General features: G+C 43.2%; 1 protein-coding gene across 6 annotated transcripts in view; it reads right to left on the bottom strand.

Annotated features, from left to right (window-relative positions):
* Positions 1 to 9,116: 9,116 nt before the first annotated feature.
* Positions 9,117 to 14,682, bottom strand: part of DICER1 (dicer 1, ribonuclease III) — a 67,796-nt gene continuing 62,230 nt past the window's right edge. For all 6 annotated transcript variants that reach the window (XM_068541135.1, XM_068541125.1, XM_068541115.1 and 3 more), the window contains 3 exons: positions 14,184 to 14,346; positions 14,017 to 14,092; positions 9,117 to 13,662 (listed from right to left, as the gene is read on the bottom strand). In XM_068541135.1, coding sequence (XP_068397236.1) covers positions 13,497 to 13,662; positions 14,017 to 14,092; positions 14,184 to 14,346 — 405 coding nt within the window. In that variant the 3' untranslated portion in view covers positions 9,117 to 13,496. The remainder of the gene's footprint in view (positions 13,663 to 14,016; positions 14,093 to 14,183; positions 14,347 to 14,682) is intronic.

Here is a 14,682-nt window from a genome sequence, read left to right as displayed (position 1 = left end):
ATCAAATGAAAGGGAACTGAAGATGTGTCCATGGTGTCTTCATTTTTACATCCACTCAGTGTATTCAGTGGTACCTGCAGCCCAAAGCAGGTAATACTCCCCACATCTTACACTTCCACTCAGGCACCTCTGCCTGCCCGTGGCACGCAGCACACTGCCTGGGCACCGCACCAGGGGCTGCCCAGTTTACCCCCTGATTTCCTACACATTAGCTCATTGAGGCTGCCAACGTCCCTCCAAGACAGGTAGGAGTTACCATCCCCATTTGACAGTACATCAAAAGGAAAGCTAAAGAGGCGAAGAGACTTGTGTAGGGTCACATCTGTGGTGTGGCAGGCAGAATTCTAAGGTGCCCCCGGGATTCCCACCCCTTGGTATACACACCTTCTGTAATGCCCTCGTCTTGAGCGTGGGCGAGACCTGGGAATACGATGGGACGTCGCTGTCATGGTCAGGTTATGTTACATGGCAAAGGTGCAAGGATTTTGCAGATGTAATTGAGGTCCTTAATCAGTTGACTCTGAGTCAGTTGATGTTATCCTAGGTGGGTCCAAGCCTTCCCCGAAAAGAAGGACTGACGTGGGAGAGAAGTTCTCCTGCTGGCCTTGAAGCTGCAAGCTGCCAGGAGCTCTGCATCTGCAAGAAAATGAACTTTGCCAACAACCATGTGAGCCTGGAAGCACCCCGAGCCCAGATAAGACCTCAGCCCAGCCAGCACCTTGATTGCAGCCTCACGAGACCTGAGCGGAGGACCCAGCTAAGCTGGTGCCCAGACTCCTGACCCACAGAACCTGATAATGAATGCATGTTTTTAAAAAACAATTAATTAATTAATTAGGTTGTGCTGGGTCTTGGTTGCTGCGGGCAGGCTCCTTAGTTGTGGCTCGTGGGCTCCTCAGTTGAGGCATGTGTGTGGGATCTAGTTCCCTGACCAGAGATCAAACCTGGGCCCCCTGCATGGGGAGCGTGGAGTCTTAGCCACTGCGCCACCAGGGAAGTCCCGAATGCATGTTGTTTTGACCCATCAAATGCATGGTTATTTGTAGCAGTAGAAAACAAACATGCATGACTAGTAATGAACTCAGGGCCTCCCGCCCACCAACCTGGTAGACTTGCCCCAACATCTAGGCTGTGGCCATATTTCCACCCCAGATGTGTACTCCTTCCTCATACTTACAGTCTACACATCAAATATAAACTTACTTTTAAGTTGCTCTTATTCAGCCATTTTCTTATCGTAAAATATACTCTGAAGTATACTAAAATGCACTTCTTGATTTGGCTATTACTGTGAATATTACCGAAGAGCTTTCTTATAATTCAAAAAACAAAAACAAAAAAAACTACAATACCTTGTCTTTTCTCATTTCAAAGGCCCGCAAACAGCAGCCTTCTTGACACCAATATGAAATTTGCTTGTTAAGCCCATAAAAATTAGTACCTTATGAGTAAAATCATACCTTTAAAAACACCTGACTAAATATTTCATAAATGCAACACACACCAAATTCCTACAGTAGATTCACTGGATTTACAACCATCAAACTATACTAAACTTACAATATCAAGATTTATCACCTATTAAATGGAGCCTCATTTTAGTAATAGCTCACATTTGATCCCAAAGGATTTCAAATACCTTTGACCCTTCACCAGGGCTCTGTGCTGTAATTCACAACGAGGTAATCAAAACTCTCACTGTAATGCAGCCGCTGCCACATTTGGGAATTAGCTCACCTATCAAGGCAAGGTAGCCAGATCTGGGAGAGAAGGCAGCTGCTCTACAGAGTGCAGAAATGGTACCAAGATCCAGCCCTCGGGGGAAAATCCCCCAGAGAACCACAGATGTAGAGTCAGAGGGTCCGAGCAGGCTTCTGGGCCAATGGTGTTCAAACATGAGTTTTGGCAGTAGGGTCCTTTCTTTCCGCACAATGTTCTAAGAAAGCTCAGTGAATAGAGCAGAGCCAGCTGGAATGGCTCTGGCCGAGGAAAGAAGCAGGGTCCTCACCAGCGTTCCGCAGCACACCGGGGAGACCCTGCTTCCGCTCCCGTGGCCCCTCACCTTGGCTACACATTAAGATCATCTGGGCAACTTTCTTTTAAATGCAGATGCCCGGGCCTCACCCCAGACATTCTGATTTCGGTGTGATACTCAGAATCACTGGTTTGGCTGAACGCCTCACCACCCCACCCCACCCCCCGCCCTTACCTCTGAGGAACCTGAGACCGTGAGATTTGCTGAAAGAAGTACAGGTTTAAAGCTCCCACCCAGAAAAATATAGCCTGCTCTCAGAACGTCTGCAGGGATGTCATTAGCCACATCGACATTACAAATCTGGGTTAAAATATGTGAGTTAATTTTGAAGACTTACAGTGATCACTCCCTTTAAATAATTCCTCAGAAACATTCAGGGCTTTATGAAATGGCCATATAACGTGACCCACGTCTCAGGAGCCCCCCTGGATCCATCATGCCAAAGAATTATGTGGCCTACTAAAGAGCCTGCAAATATCCACGGTGCCACGGACCAACAGCTCCCACAGGGAGACATTCTGTGAGAACTTCTACTCGTCCCTCAAAACCCAGCTCAAGTATCGCCCCTTCCTTCCGTAAAGGTTCCATTCATCCTCCAGCTTTTTTCAACTTTGCCCTGGTCAGTGCTTCATCGGAGAGGACACGGGATTGAAGTTATTTGGTTACACACAGTTGTCCCCACCATAAGCTGAGCCCTGAATGCAGCGTCTTGTGGTTTACTCATTTTCAAGGACGTCAGCAGCATCTCTGCATATCTTTACTCATCTGTAAACTGGTGGTCGAACCTCCTCTTGTATGAACCACAGGGACAGTGCTTAGACCAGTAAGCACTCAATAAATGTTATCTTGTAATCTAACCTTGGCCACACCACTCCACATGCCACTCGCTTCCACTACCTCGTTTCACTGTCTTCCAGGCAATTATTCTCCAAAACTATCAGATTTCTTTCACATCTGTCTTTCCTCCCACCCCCACCCGACTGGAATATGAGAGACCTAACTGACTGAATCCCATTGACTTCGGGCACCCGGACAGGGCTTGACCGTAGTGGATGGTGAAGCGACATTCGCGGATGATTGCACAGCTGATGAGTCGAGCGAAAGAACAAGAACATGGCCTGGGCTTCTAGGAATTCATGATCTTGACCAGCCATGACTCAGATATCTACTACTTCTGCATTTACAAGTTCAAGTTTTGTGGCTTTATCAGCTGTTGGATCCTTTACTGTATAGGGAGGAGCCAGAGGCCTTGGGAGGCCAACGACTTGCCCACAGTGCAGGCTTCCGAGCACCAGCTGACTGGCTCCTTTCAGCATCCTCGGTACAGGAGGGTTAAAGCTGGATCACCCTGGGGGCGTGTCTGGGACTCAGGAATCCCCGATGCCTAGAAATGCTCAGACCACTAGCTGACAATACCTCCCCTTTGTCAACAGAATTGGTTTTAGTGAGCTTTAGTTCTGGAAAGCCTCGATTTTCTATTTATAAACACAGCCTCAAGCTGGAATTCTGGCTTGTTAAGAGGACTGATTCAGCCCTTTATTCCAAAATAGGTAAATGTAAGTAAAAATAACTAACCACCAAACAAAACCCAAAGTGGCCTTACGGCTCTTAAGAGAACTTAAAGCTCAAACACACTTTCCCATAAAATCAACTTGTGTCCCACTGTGTCTGCCCACATTTGAGCCTGGGCTCGGGAGCCGGGGGAACACCGAGAGCACGACGCCCCCCCGTCGTGGGAGAACACGGCTGGCCGTCGCCTTGCTTGTCTTCACAAAACAGCGTGTGGGCTGCGGCTGTACCCATTTAACAGGCCGGCCCACTGGGACGTCACAGCAAAACCGGAACAAAGTTCAAAGCTGTGACTCTACTGGGCTACCGGCCTTCTCAAGAACTACCTTAACTCATTTAGGTCAGCTTCATGCCAAATACTTAGTAGCTGCTTAATGCATACCCTGGACCAAGGTGTATCGATATGCTTGTTACAGCCCATCTTATTCCCAAGATCTGTGGCAACGACTGAAGAGATGCTGTAACAGGATAGGATGGAGACTTAGGGGGATGAGGGCAAAGGGAAATGAGAAACTAATACAAACACAGGGTTTTATTCCCAGAAAGCAACGACCCGTTGGTTTGGCCATGGAATGTGACAGCCTGTGATGAGGACGAGGCCTTCGTGCCCCTCACAGCTCTGTCCTCAGTACCTGGAAGAGTGCTGCACACAGACCGTGCCCACAAATGTTTCAGTGAACGGGTGACCCATAGGCCTGCTGCAAATCTGGCTCTGAGTTGCCGAGTAGTCAAAGCAAAAAGAGAAAAAAGATCAGTTACAAGATCAGTGTCCATTCAAACCAGATCTTCAGGAAAAGCACAGGTTCTTCCAGACATTTCTCGACTGGGTTTTCAGCTCTGCATGAACCAACTGTGTCCGATGGACCAGAAGGCCCACTCTTCACCCCAGACTAAGACACAATAGTCAGGAGGGCCCAGGTCCCATTCCCCTCGGTGAAGACATTGTGCAAAGCAGGGATTCTCCCCACTCTCTTCTCTGCTGCCTCCACCCTCACCCCTCTCCTGACCCTGCCCTTCCTCCGTCTCTTGAAGAATCATTAACACCTGCAGATAGAGGGCACACGGCACTGGGCTGAGATCAGCACATACTGAGGCTCTCCTGTGGTCCAGTGGCATCTGGGACCCAGAACACACGGTGGTGGTGGTTAGGACACGGTCCTTTCATTCCAGAGGCTCGCAGGCGTGTGGCGAGGGGGGGCAGTGGTGTGAGATGTGCTGTGAGAAGGGTAGGGGGCTGTGGTGGGGACCTGGGCTGAGGGTGGGCTGGGTATGGGAAGATGTCCCAGGGGGCCAGGGGCCCGGCTCTGTCTGCAAGGAAGGGTCGCACTGGATGAATAAAAAAGGTGGGGAGAGGGCCAGGAGAGCTTTAGGCAGAGTCAACAGCACATAGAAAGGCCTCCCTGAAAGCTGCAGACTTGGGACGATAGGGAAGACAACATCCATCATCCTGAGATGGCCAAGGTGCAGCCCTCAGCAGGAGGCAAATGTCCTGAAGTGTGTCCTGCTCTAGGACTGTCAGGGACCAACCCCTGCACGAGCAAAACTCGCTTTAACAGAAAACACATCCAACAGGAGCATGACTTCGTGACTGCCACCTGCAAGTCACGCGTAGCCAGGACAACAGGACTTGGACTCACCTACGCCTGGGGAGCCAAAGTGACGCAGTGAATAAACCCTTAGGGTCCCGCACGGGCTGCCTGTCACCTTCATGTGACGCTGGCTGACCGACCACAGGCTGCTGGGTTCCTGGGCACTGTCAGAGACACGGTTCACCAAACGCCCGCATGCTTGGCAGGGCAAGTCTTCAAGTGTGTCGCTCAGGATGCTGGTACCTAAGATCTACTGTGAAGGTGTCTGTGGTCTAATAAGTTTGGGAAATGCAGCCCTCTCTCAGGCCCAAGGCACTTCAGCATAATAAAGGACCTGAGAAGCCCTGCAAAGAATCCTGTTCAACTATGTTGAACCCATAAATGCCCAAGCTTAGCGAACCATGGAACTTTTTTTTGCCATATCACATCTACGAACATCCCTGGGATCTACTCAAGTCTCCATTGCAAAGGCAGATTCAGGCACTGATAGGAAAGTGGCGGTGGGTAGGGAGTGTTACGAATGAAAGGCAATGTTCAGAACAAAAAACCCAGCAACACTCAGCACTAGTAAGCGGCTCATCAAAAATTATTCCCTAAAAATGTTAGAAAAAAATTTCAAGACACAAATAGCACTCTAGTACTGCTTCATCACCTGATCACTTCCTAGTTATAGATTCGAGGTTGTGCACACATCAACCACCACACTCGGCCCCCCAACCACAGAAAACTGGGAGGAGGTCACCAAGATCAGGGAACACCCCCTTCACTTTGCACGGCATAAACGCCATCATGGGCCACACTTCTGTTGCAAGTGTGTGTGTGTGTGTGCGTGCGTGCGTGCGTGCGTGCGCGCGCGCGCGCGCGCGCACGCAAAGAACACACACTTTGGACTGCAGTTCAACTTCACTCACTCATTTTGGTCCTGTTTTAATGGCACCTTACAGCATAACGGGAGTGGCTTTACTGAGGTAAAAGGGCTTTCCTTTCTTTTCAAAATACAGTGAATGCAAAAGCAGGAGGGAAAAAAGCAAAGAGGTTAAAATAAACGCTTATTTCTTGCTGGACCAGGAAGAGCGTTATTTAAAACGGGGAACCAATGGCTTCTCTTACCAAGACTACTGGCCTCATGCACAGCCCTTAAACAGCCACTGGGCACATCCCTAGTTTTTCAGACTAATGTGAGTTGGGTAACAGAGTAATGGTAGGTTTTAACTCGGGCTCTCTAACAAAGGCCATGAATTTCTCCTCAGGAGCTACTAGGGTTACATACAAAACAAAGAAAGAAATCCCACAACTGCCGCCCATGTTCATTATGAGTCACCATCTGGTTTTCTTCTCAACGTGAAAAATCTATGACACACATACACATACATTCACGTATTTTAATTTCACCTTTATCTTAAAGGAGACACATAAATTAGGGAATTGTTGAATGATGGTTAAACACTCCTTTTGATTTAGGTAGACGGGCGTTCAAGGGCCAGCCCTGACTTGCTGTGACCTCAGGCAAGTTACTTCCCTTCTCTATGCCTCGTTTTTCCCATCTGTAAAATGGGGATCATAGTAACAAGGAGCGTTCATTACGGGCTTAGGATGTGTGGGGCCCTGAGCCCAGCATTTTACACCAACCCTCACTGAAGCCAAATGACTCTCCCTCATTGTAAAGGCAAGGACGTGGGGCTAAGGGTGGCTTAACAACTTGCCTGAAGTTGCACAGTGCCGGAAGCCAGACGTCGTGACCCCAGTTCTCAGTGTGATGCACTATGCTCTACTTCCCTCCAAAGGCTGCCATTTCTGTAATCGTGGTGAGGAGTAAATGGCATAAAATGTGTAAAACATTTAGGACAGATCAGGCACCTCGTACGTGTTCAATAAATCTTAGTTATTATAGGTCCGAGAGCCCTTATAATCCTTGAGGCCAACGTGTCTTGCAATTCAGAATTTTTCAAGACAGAATTTTCAAGGGAGTAAAAAGGCAACCCACAGAATGGAAAGATGTATTTGTAAATCACGAACTTGATAAAGGTTTAATATCCAAAATATATAAAGAAATCCTTACAACTCAACAACAAAAAACAACCCAATTCAAAAATGGGCAAAGGGCTTGAAGAGATATTTCTACAAAGATATACACATGGCCAATAAGCACAAAACTACAATAAGATACCACCTCACACCCACTGGGATAGCTATTATCAAAAATAAAAATAAAGAGTTGGTGAGGATGTGAAGAAATTGGGATCCTTGTGCACTGGTGGCGAGAAAGTAAAATGGTGCAACGCTGTGAAAACAGTATGGAAGCTTCTCAAAAAATCAAACAGAGAATTTACCGTGTGATCTAGCAATTCCATTCCTGGATACATACGTTAAAGAACTGAAAGCAGGGATTCAAACAGGTAAATGTACACCAATGTTCACGGCAGCAATATTCACAACAGCCAAAAAGTGGAAGCGTGAAAGCAACCCAACGCCCATCGGCAAATGAATGGATAAACAAAATGTGGTCTATATATTACACATACAACGAAATGTTACTCAGCCCTAAAGAGGAAGGTAATTCTGACACATGCTACAACATGGCTGGACCCTAACAAACAAGCCAGACGCCAAAGGACAAATCCTGTCTGATTCCACTTATCTGTAAGTACCTAAAACAGTCAAATTCAGAGACAGAAAGCAGAATGGTGGATACCAGGACTGGGGGACGGAGCAGATGGGAGTTGGGTGTTTAACGGGGACAGCGTTTCAGTTTGGGATGAAGAAAAGTCCTGGAACTAGATGGTGGTGATGGTTGCAGAACAATGTGAATGTACTTAATGCCATTAAATGCTATAATTAAAAATGGCTCTGTGGTGAGTTTTCTGTAAATTTACCACAAAAAGAAAAAAGAGAAATAAAAAAGATCTACGAGCTGTCCCCACATTGCCTCGCACACGGGTCGGGAACGCCCCTGGCCGCGCGTCTACCGCGAGGGCACTCCCTTGCCCCTGGTGTCTCCGCGGGGACCACAGCTCAGTCCACGCCGAAGCGGGCTGCTACCAGCACCCACCGTTCCATCCAGTACCTACAATGATACACTTATGGATCCGCAAAAAGAAAAAAGTTCACTTCCGTCTGGATCCTTTTCATGCACATCACAACCTGCAAGCTGATCTGCCTGGCCTGGCCTGCCTGTGTTCCCTGTTCCAGCCACAGGAAGGGAGGGCGAGGCGGCGGGAAAGGGCTGTGGCTCTCAGGCTTGGCCTGAACCACGCAGTGAATCCTGGGCAGTAACACCAACGAACGCAAGCACGTAGAACTCAACCAGATTCCTCAGGATTAAAATACGTATACTTTTTCCTCCTTCAGTTTAGAGAAGTCAGAGTGAGCGGAAAGGAAGAGATCAATTTAAACTCTTATAAAGGAAAACTGAATTTTTTTTCTCATTCTAAGAAACTTATACTCACCATCTTGTTCCTACAGCAAAGGCATTCCTTTCAGTGCTTGGTTTACTGAGTTACAAAAAGATTAGGTCAAAGATTGAAATAATGGAATTCTTTCTTAACCAGTACTATATTGGAAGTGTGTCCTAAAAACCTGGAAGCCGAACATTCTGTCCACTTGACTTCAGAATAACCAAATTCACTTAAGGAATGTGTCAAATGTGTCACAGATAATCCAGGACCTGGAAAACATCGGTCAATGTGGCAGAATTTCAGGCAAACACACTGGTATTATTTAAATCAGAAAAGAACAAGGCAATTGTTAGTAGATAACTCCACCAGTAGATGCGAAGCATAACTTGGTAAACAACATTTTATCATATTAAAGTATGCATTTTCAGATGACCATGGAATTAAAACATTTTAAAGACATTTCTGCTACAACTATTTAAACTTGACCTGAATCAAAACAAGAAACGAAAAAGACAAAAGGACACAAAGTGAACTGACCATAACTTTATTGGAGATTTACTTGGCTACAATTATTACAAAAAAAAAACGACTAAAGGTAATGGTGACCCATAAGGTGCAGACTGCAAATTTCTGCAGCATGATTACTGTATGAATGAATTACATCATGTTCCTGAAAAACAGCTGCAGCATGTGATGGTAAATATTTTTTTGTCAATCAAATTATATATGTGTTAGTTTTACTTGATTTTAGTCATTCTCCTTCACTCTATTTACAGCAGAAAAGCCAGAAATTTCACTTCCTGTTCACCTTTGCATTTTTGCTATGTAACCTGCTGCTGCAGTGAATTCTGAGTGCATCTATAAAATTTAAATTGTGGGTGATGTCCAAATAAAAATGGACTAGAGAAAAAAAAACAATTAACGATTAAAATATATTTACAAGTTAGCTTCAAAAGATCATTTTCACTGCTAGTGGAAAATACAATAGTCTCAATGCAAACACCCTAGATATTGCTACTGGCGAATCCAACAACTTTTAAAATCATTTCAATATTCTTGGTCTTAAAACATATCTTAAAAACTTCTCATGTACAATATAAAATAAAGAAATTTATTTGGAAATAATTAGGTTCCTGAAAAGTAATCAGTGGTTGAAAAAATATACCTATTTAAATGTAATTAAAATAACCATATAGGTAATAAACAAGACATGAGTTTCAGTTCCGCAGCTAACACAAACTGGTTCGGGGCACTAAAAGAACTTCAGATGCAGTTGAAATGAAGACATCAGGGTCTCCGTTTGGTGGCTTAAATTTTGTGTAAAAGGATTAGACACCCTAACAGAGGAAGACAGAAAGTTTTAAATCAACTGGGCCTTAAGACTGAACTGTGGTAGGTCTGGGTCTCGATTAGTCTCTGCACTCTGCAGTTACACAGGCTGATGTCAGGTAATGACTAAAAGAGCCGACTGCTGGGTGAATAATTGTATTTATGAACTGAACCAACAGAACCAAAGTAGCCTCCAGTCTCTTGCTATTTAGGCAGGGCAATTTGAATCTTTCTGAGGGCAAGCTATTATTAAGAGAGGAAAAATATTAGTATTTTAAAAGATAATTACAGGAGTGTTAGAGGTCATTCTAAATTTAATCACTTCACATAATGTAAAAGAGAAAAGAAAAAAAAAGTAACAAACATCTTTAAAACATAATTAAGAGTTCAGTTAACAAATCTTCGTCATACTTTCACAAACAGTAAAAATGCCACAGACAAAAATGACCTATTTAAGTTGTGCAAGTATATGACACATTGCAGGCATTATAATTATCTTTTTCAAATTCGGTAAATCAAAACAGCAGCGAGGCCAAACCACATTTTTTCCTCTCAGTTAAGCATATTTTCCTTGAAATGAGGTAAAGCATGGTACCAAGTGCAATGCTTATCTGTGCTACATGAACAGAACAGAGGGGGAAAAAAGCTATTACAAAACGCAGCATAGTCAGGACTGCTGAAAGTGTATTATAAAAAAAAAAAAAAAAAATCAAAAAACATTTACAATGAAGGTTCATGCCAACTAACCTCCACACAATCATCGTAAGGAATTTCTGCAGTTGCTTTTCAAAACGCGCCTGCCCAGTCCTTCCCGCATGTGCTGGCCGCACAACCACACCAGGGGGGTTTCCAAATCACACTCAGTCTCACATGGCAATCACAGGAACAGAAGGATGACAGACAAGGTGGTAAAGTGGAGCGACAAGAGTGATTTTTTTCCTTAATTAATTCATGGGAAACATTGCAATAAACGAAACTAGGGGAAAGTTTACAGCATTAAAAATCAGCAGCACAAAAGCGTTCATAACCATTTCATATGTCTAACTCATAGTTTTTATTTTTTAACTTAGTAACCAGGGGATCACAGATTGCTTCAGAGCGTGAGTCACAAATTAAAATCAGCTATTGTCCTCCAACCAAAAAAATTCAAAAAGCAATAGCTAAAGTTTGCCGTTGATAAAACATTTTGAATGGTAGCAGGAAATCTGAACCCCTGAGACTGTGTGACCTAATCTCATCCAAGTCTGAACTTTTTAGTATTAACAAAAAATACTCGTCTTAAGGTTACAAAATATATTGAGGCATTTTTCTCCCCACGGGAATTGTAACTGTGAAACAATCTGATTTTGGTGCCAGGAGGCCAGTGAATCCCTTAACACTGGGATTAGTGCATTAAGACACAATGCAAGGCCCTAAACTCCTGGCATCAGGTAGTTTATAAATTATCAAGAGATTTGTGATACAACTTTATCACAAATCACCCTCACAAGTGAAATTCACATCCAGCCTTACTTGTTAATTGTATACATTTACAGTTACATAATCCAACAATTGCTTGGTTTTAAATTGCCAGGAGATCTTACATGGAGGTTTCTTAAAAAAACCAAATAGAAATCTAAGGTTCCAAATCAGAATTAAATATTTTAAAAACATGTCCACCCAAACTGATTTGCTCTCAAGCGCATTTAATAATTTAGATCTCAACTGAAGTGTAAGATTGGAGACAACAAATCACGCTGGAGAAGCTTAATGCCCCCTTCACTCAGGTCTCCTTGGAAAGCAGAGCTGACGGTTTTCTGCGTGCACTCGCGCAGAGGTGCTTCTCTGGGGGTGGGTGGTGCAGATAAAGCAAGAAGTACAGTATTCAACTGCAATTTCAAACATAAAGGCAGCATTACATGAGGCATCACGTTCAGAATGATGTGCTGGAAATCACTTAGACACCTCTGCTCAGCTTCTTGAATTTCAAGCATAATTAATGGGGCAAATTGCAGCAAAACTCTACTGGTATGTTGGTGGGAGTGCAAGACTGACCCACAGCTTTTAAAAAGGTAAATTAAGAGGTATTATAGTTACAGTGCAAAAAAAAAAAAAAAAAAAAAAAATTTAAAATTTCAAGCATAATACATAAACATAGCACCAAACAGGGGAAAAAATGCATGCAAAAGAAAAGAACTGAGGTATTTAAATGAAGAGTGCCTACAAGTCTAATTAAAGAAACTTAGGCAAATGCCTAAAAATGCCTTTTTTCTTCCTTTTCCAAAGATGGAAACAGTGAGCTAGTTTATCTAAATTAATGGCCTAAATCACAGATGTATCAAAATTACGGCAGTTTATCGCAAACGTTAAACTTTCATGGCATTGACAGCACAGCTTTGGTAGGTGAAATATGCATGCAACACTCTGAAAAGTACAGTAAGAAATGTATGTGAGAAGACTAAGGGTAAGGTGCTCTGTTTTGCTTCTTTAAATAAGTAACCAATCCATTATAAAATCGGCAGCATATTTTAGGTGTGATATGTCTAAAGTTTATTTTGTTAGAGCAACAGCCTACAGGGCAAAATTATTTGCCACAAACAATTTCCATCAGCGGAACTACCTAGCAGGAGGTTTTCAGTAAAATTGGGTATTTAGCCAACGACTATTTTTATGATGGTATTTTAAAAACTCCATAGACTACCTATTCCGGTTTTGAACACGTCTTCAGTACACATATGACAGAAATTCTCATATAAGCCCGTCATAAGTTAGGTTACAACTATACTAGTGGGTTTTAGGTATCACGCTCTCGCAAGGTCTAATGCATAATAACACAATGAAGGGAATGTAAAACAGTTTGTTCCAAAAAGATCAGAAATGAAAGAATATCCATGAGGGTTTCACTCTTAAGGCAAGAACCTCTTTTATGCAAGACAACACGGCATGAGAAAACTAAAACGTGATTTGCCAACATGCCAGCCAATGTTAATTGAAAATCTGTCCCTTACTGTTAAGTGCAACAGCGACCAGGAAACATCATCTTACACGCTATAATGTGGAAAGGAAAGACAACGCTGGCACACTTCTCTCGCAAACTGCGTTGCTCTACTCAGCTTATCAACTATGCAGGACTGGCACTTCCACACACACCGTCGGGTGTCAAGAGCTCTCAACAGAACCCTGGGGGCTATTCCAGGTTTAAGCTCCTTGGCCTCCGAACACTAAGCAAAGCTGACAGAATTAAACTAAAACAAAACAAAACAAAACAAAACAAAAACTCTCAATAATTTCTTTGAACACTTGCTAAATGTCATCAGTAAAGCACTCTTGTGATTTAAACAAAGCAGAAGTGAGGAAAGAAGACAAGATTGTGTTTGCGCAAAAAACTAAAACTACAGTTAGTTCCAAAACTTTTATACATATGTTAAATGTTTTATTCTGTAACCTATCTTGTTATCAAACTTTAAATTCTGCCTTCAATTCATTCCACTCACTATCAGTTTTAAATCATCCTTTCCAACTTAAATATTTTCCACCTTAATTCTGCTTTTTTTCGCTGTTTTTTTTGTTTGTTTTTTTTTTTAATTTTGAAAAGGGGTTTCAGCTGTTGGGAACCTGAGGTTGATTAGCTTTGAGGCTTCGTAGGGCTCTTCTTGCTGCTGCAGATTTGGCAATCCTGTAACTTCGGCCAACACCTTTGAATTTCCCCTTTCCTACTACTTCCACGGTGACTCTGACCTTGCCATCATAAGTTCTCTCAGCCGGGCTGTAACAAAGCCAAACAGCTTGAGTTAGAAGTCAGAAGTATTTATTATTATAGTCAGTCAGCACCAAGTATGTACTCTGAGGCTGAGACTCCCCGATACAAGCTGACACCGCACGAAGGAAACACACGTTATGACTGCTGCATGCTACCAACAGGCACGGCTGCCGCTCCTTCTCTAACGCAGCGTTACTTTACAAAACAAAAAGAGAAGTCAATCAGGCTACAAACAGCAACTGCATAAGAGCATGTCCCAGGGTAAATATTTTTCAAAATCATTAGTTTATGGCATCTTTGAGAACTCTTCCCCCTTGTTTTTCAGTAAGTTAATTGTTTCCCCCGCGTATTTTTGCTTACCTAAATTTGGCGGTTTCTGGTTCCATTTCAAGCAATTCTCGCACAGGGGAACGGGGCACATTTGCAGAAAATTTTTCTGTAATCAAAATGAACGAATGATGTGATTAACACCCTTGAGGTTGTTTTTAATTGTGATTCTGCTTCTTTCGAAGGGGAGCCAACTGTACCTATCAGCGGCCGCATCATAGGATAGTACACCTGCCAGACCATCTCCAGCGACATCCCGCTATCCATGTAAATGGCACCAGCAAGCGACTCAAAAATATCCCCCATGGCCTTCGGAACTTCAATATCCTCTTCCTTCTCTTCATCCTCCTCAGATCTCCTAAGCTATTATAGGGAGAAAAGTGACTTGTAAGCAAAAAGGCCACTTTGAAAGGCAGTCTACAGAGATGTGTTTCTTTTCTTGGATACGACTCTTACTATATCTTTAACAAGGTATGTATAACAACATCAAACATTTATGACATGCCAATTATACTGTAAATAGGTTCTTCACAAACATTATCTTACCTTAAAAAAAAAAAAAAAAAGAAAAAAAGCCCTTCCCTATTTAGCATTCTACATTCAACAAAGGAAAAAAGATTACTTCCAAATAAAAACAAAAACAACCCTAACACAAACTGGAAATAGTCAATAAATTGATGAAAAAAATTTTCAAATTTC

This window comes from Eschrichtius robustus, chromosome 1 (assembly GCF_028021215.1).
Source record: "Eschrichtius robustus isolate mEscRob2 chromosome 1, mEscRob2.pri, whole genome shotgun sequence".
Classification (NCBI taxonomy): domain Eukaryota; kingdom Metazoa; phylum Chordata; class Mammalia; order Artiodactyla; family Eschrichtiidae; genus Eschrichtius; species Eschrichtius robustus.
Note: the sequence above shows the minus strand (reverse complement) of the source record. Positions and strands in the feature narration are given on the sequence as shown.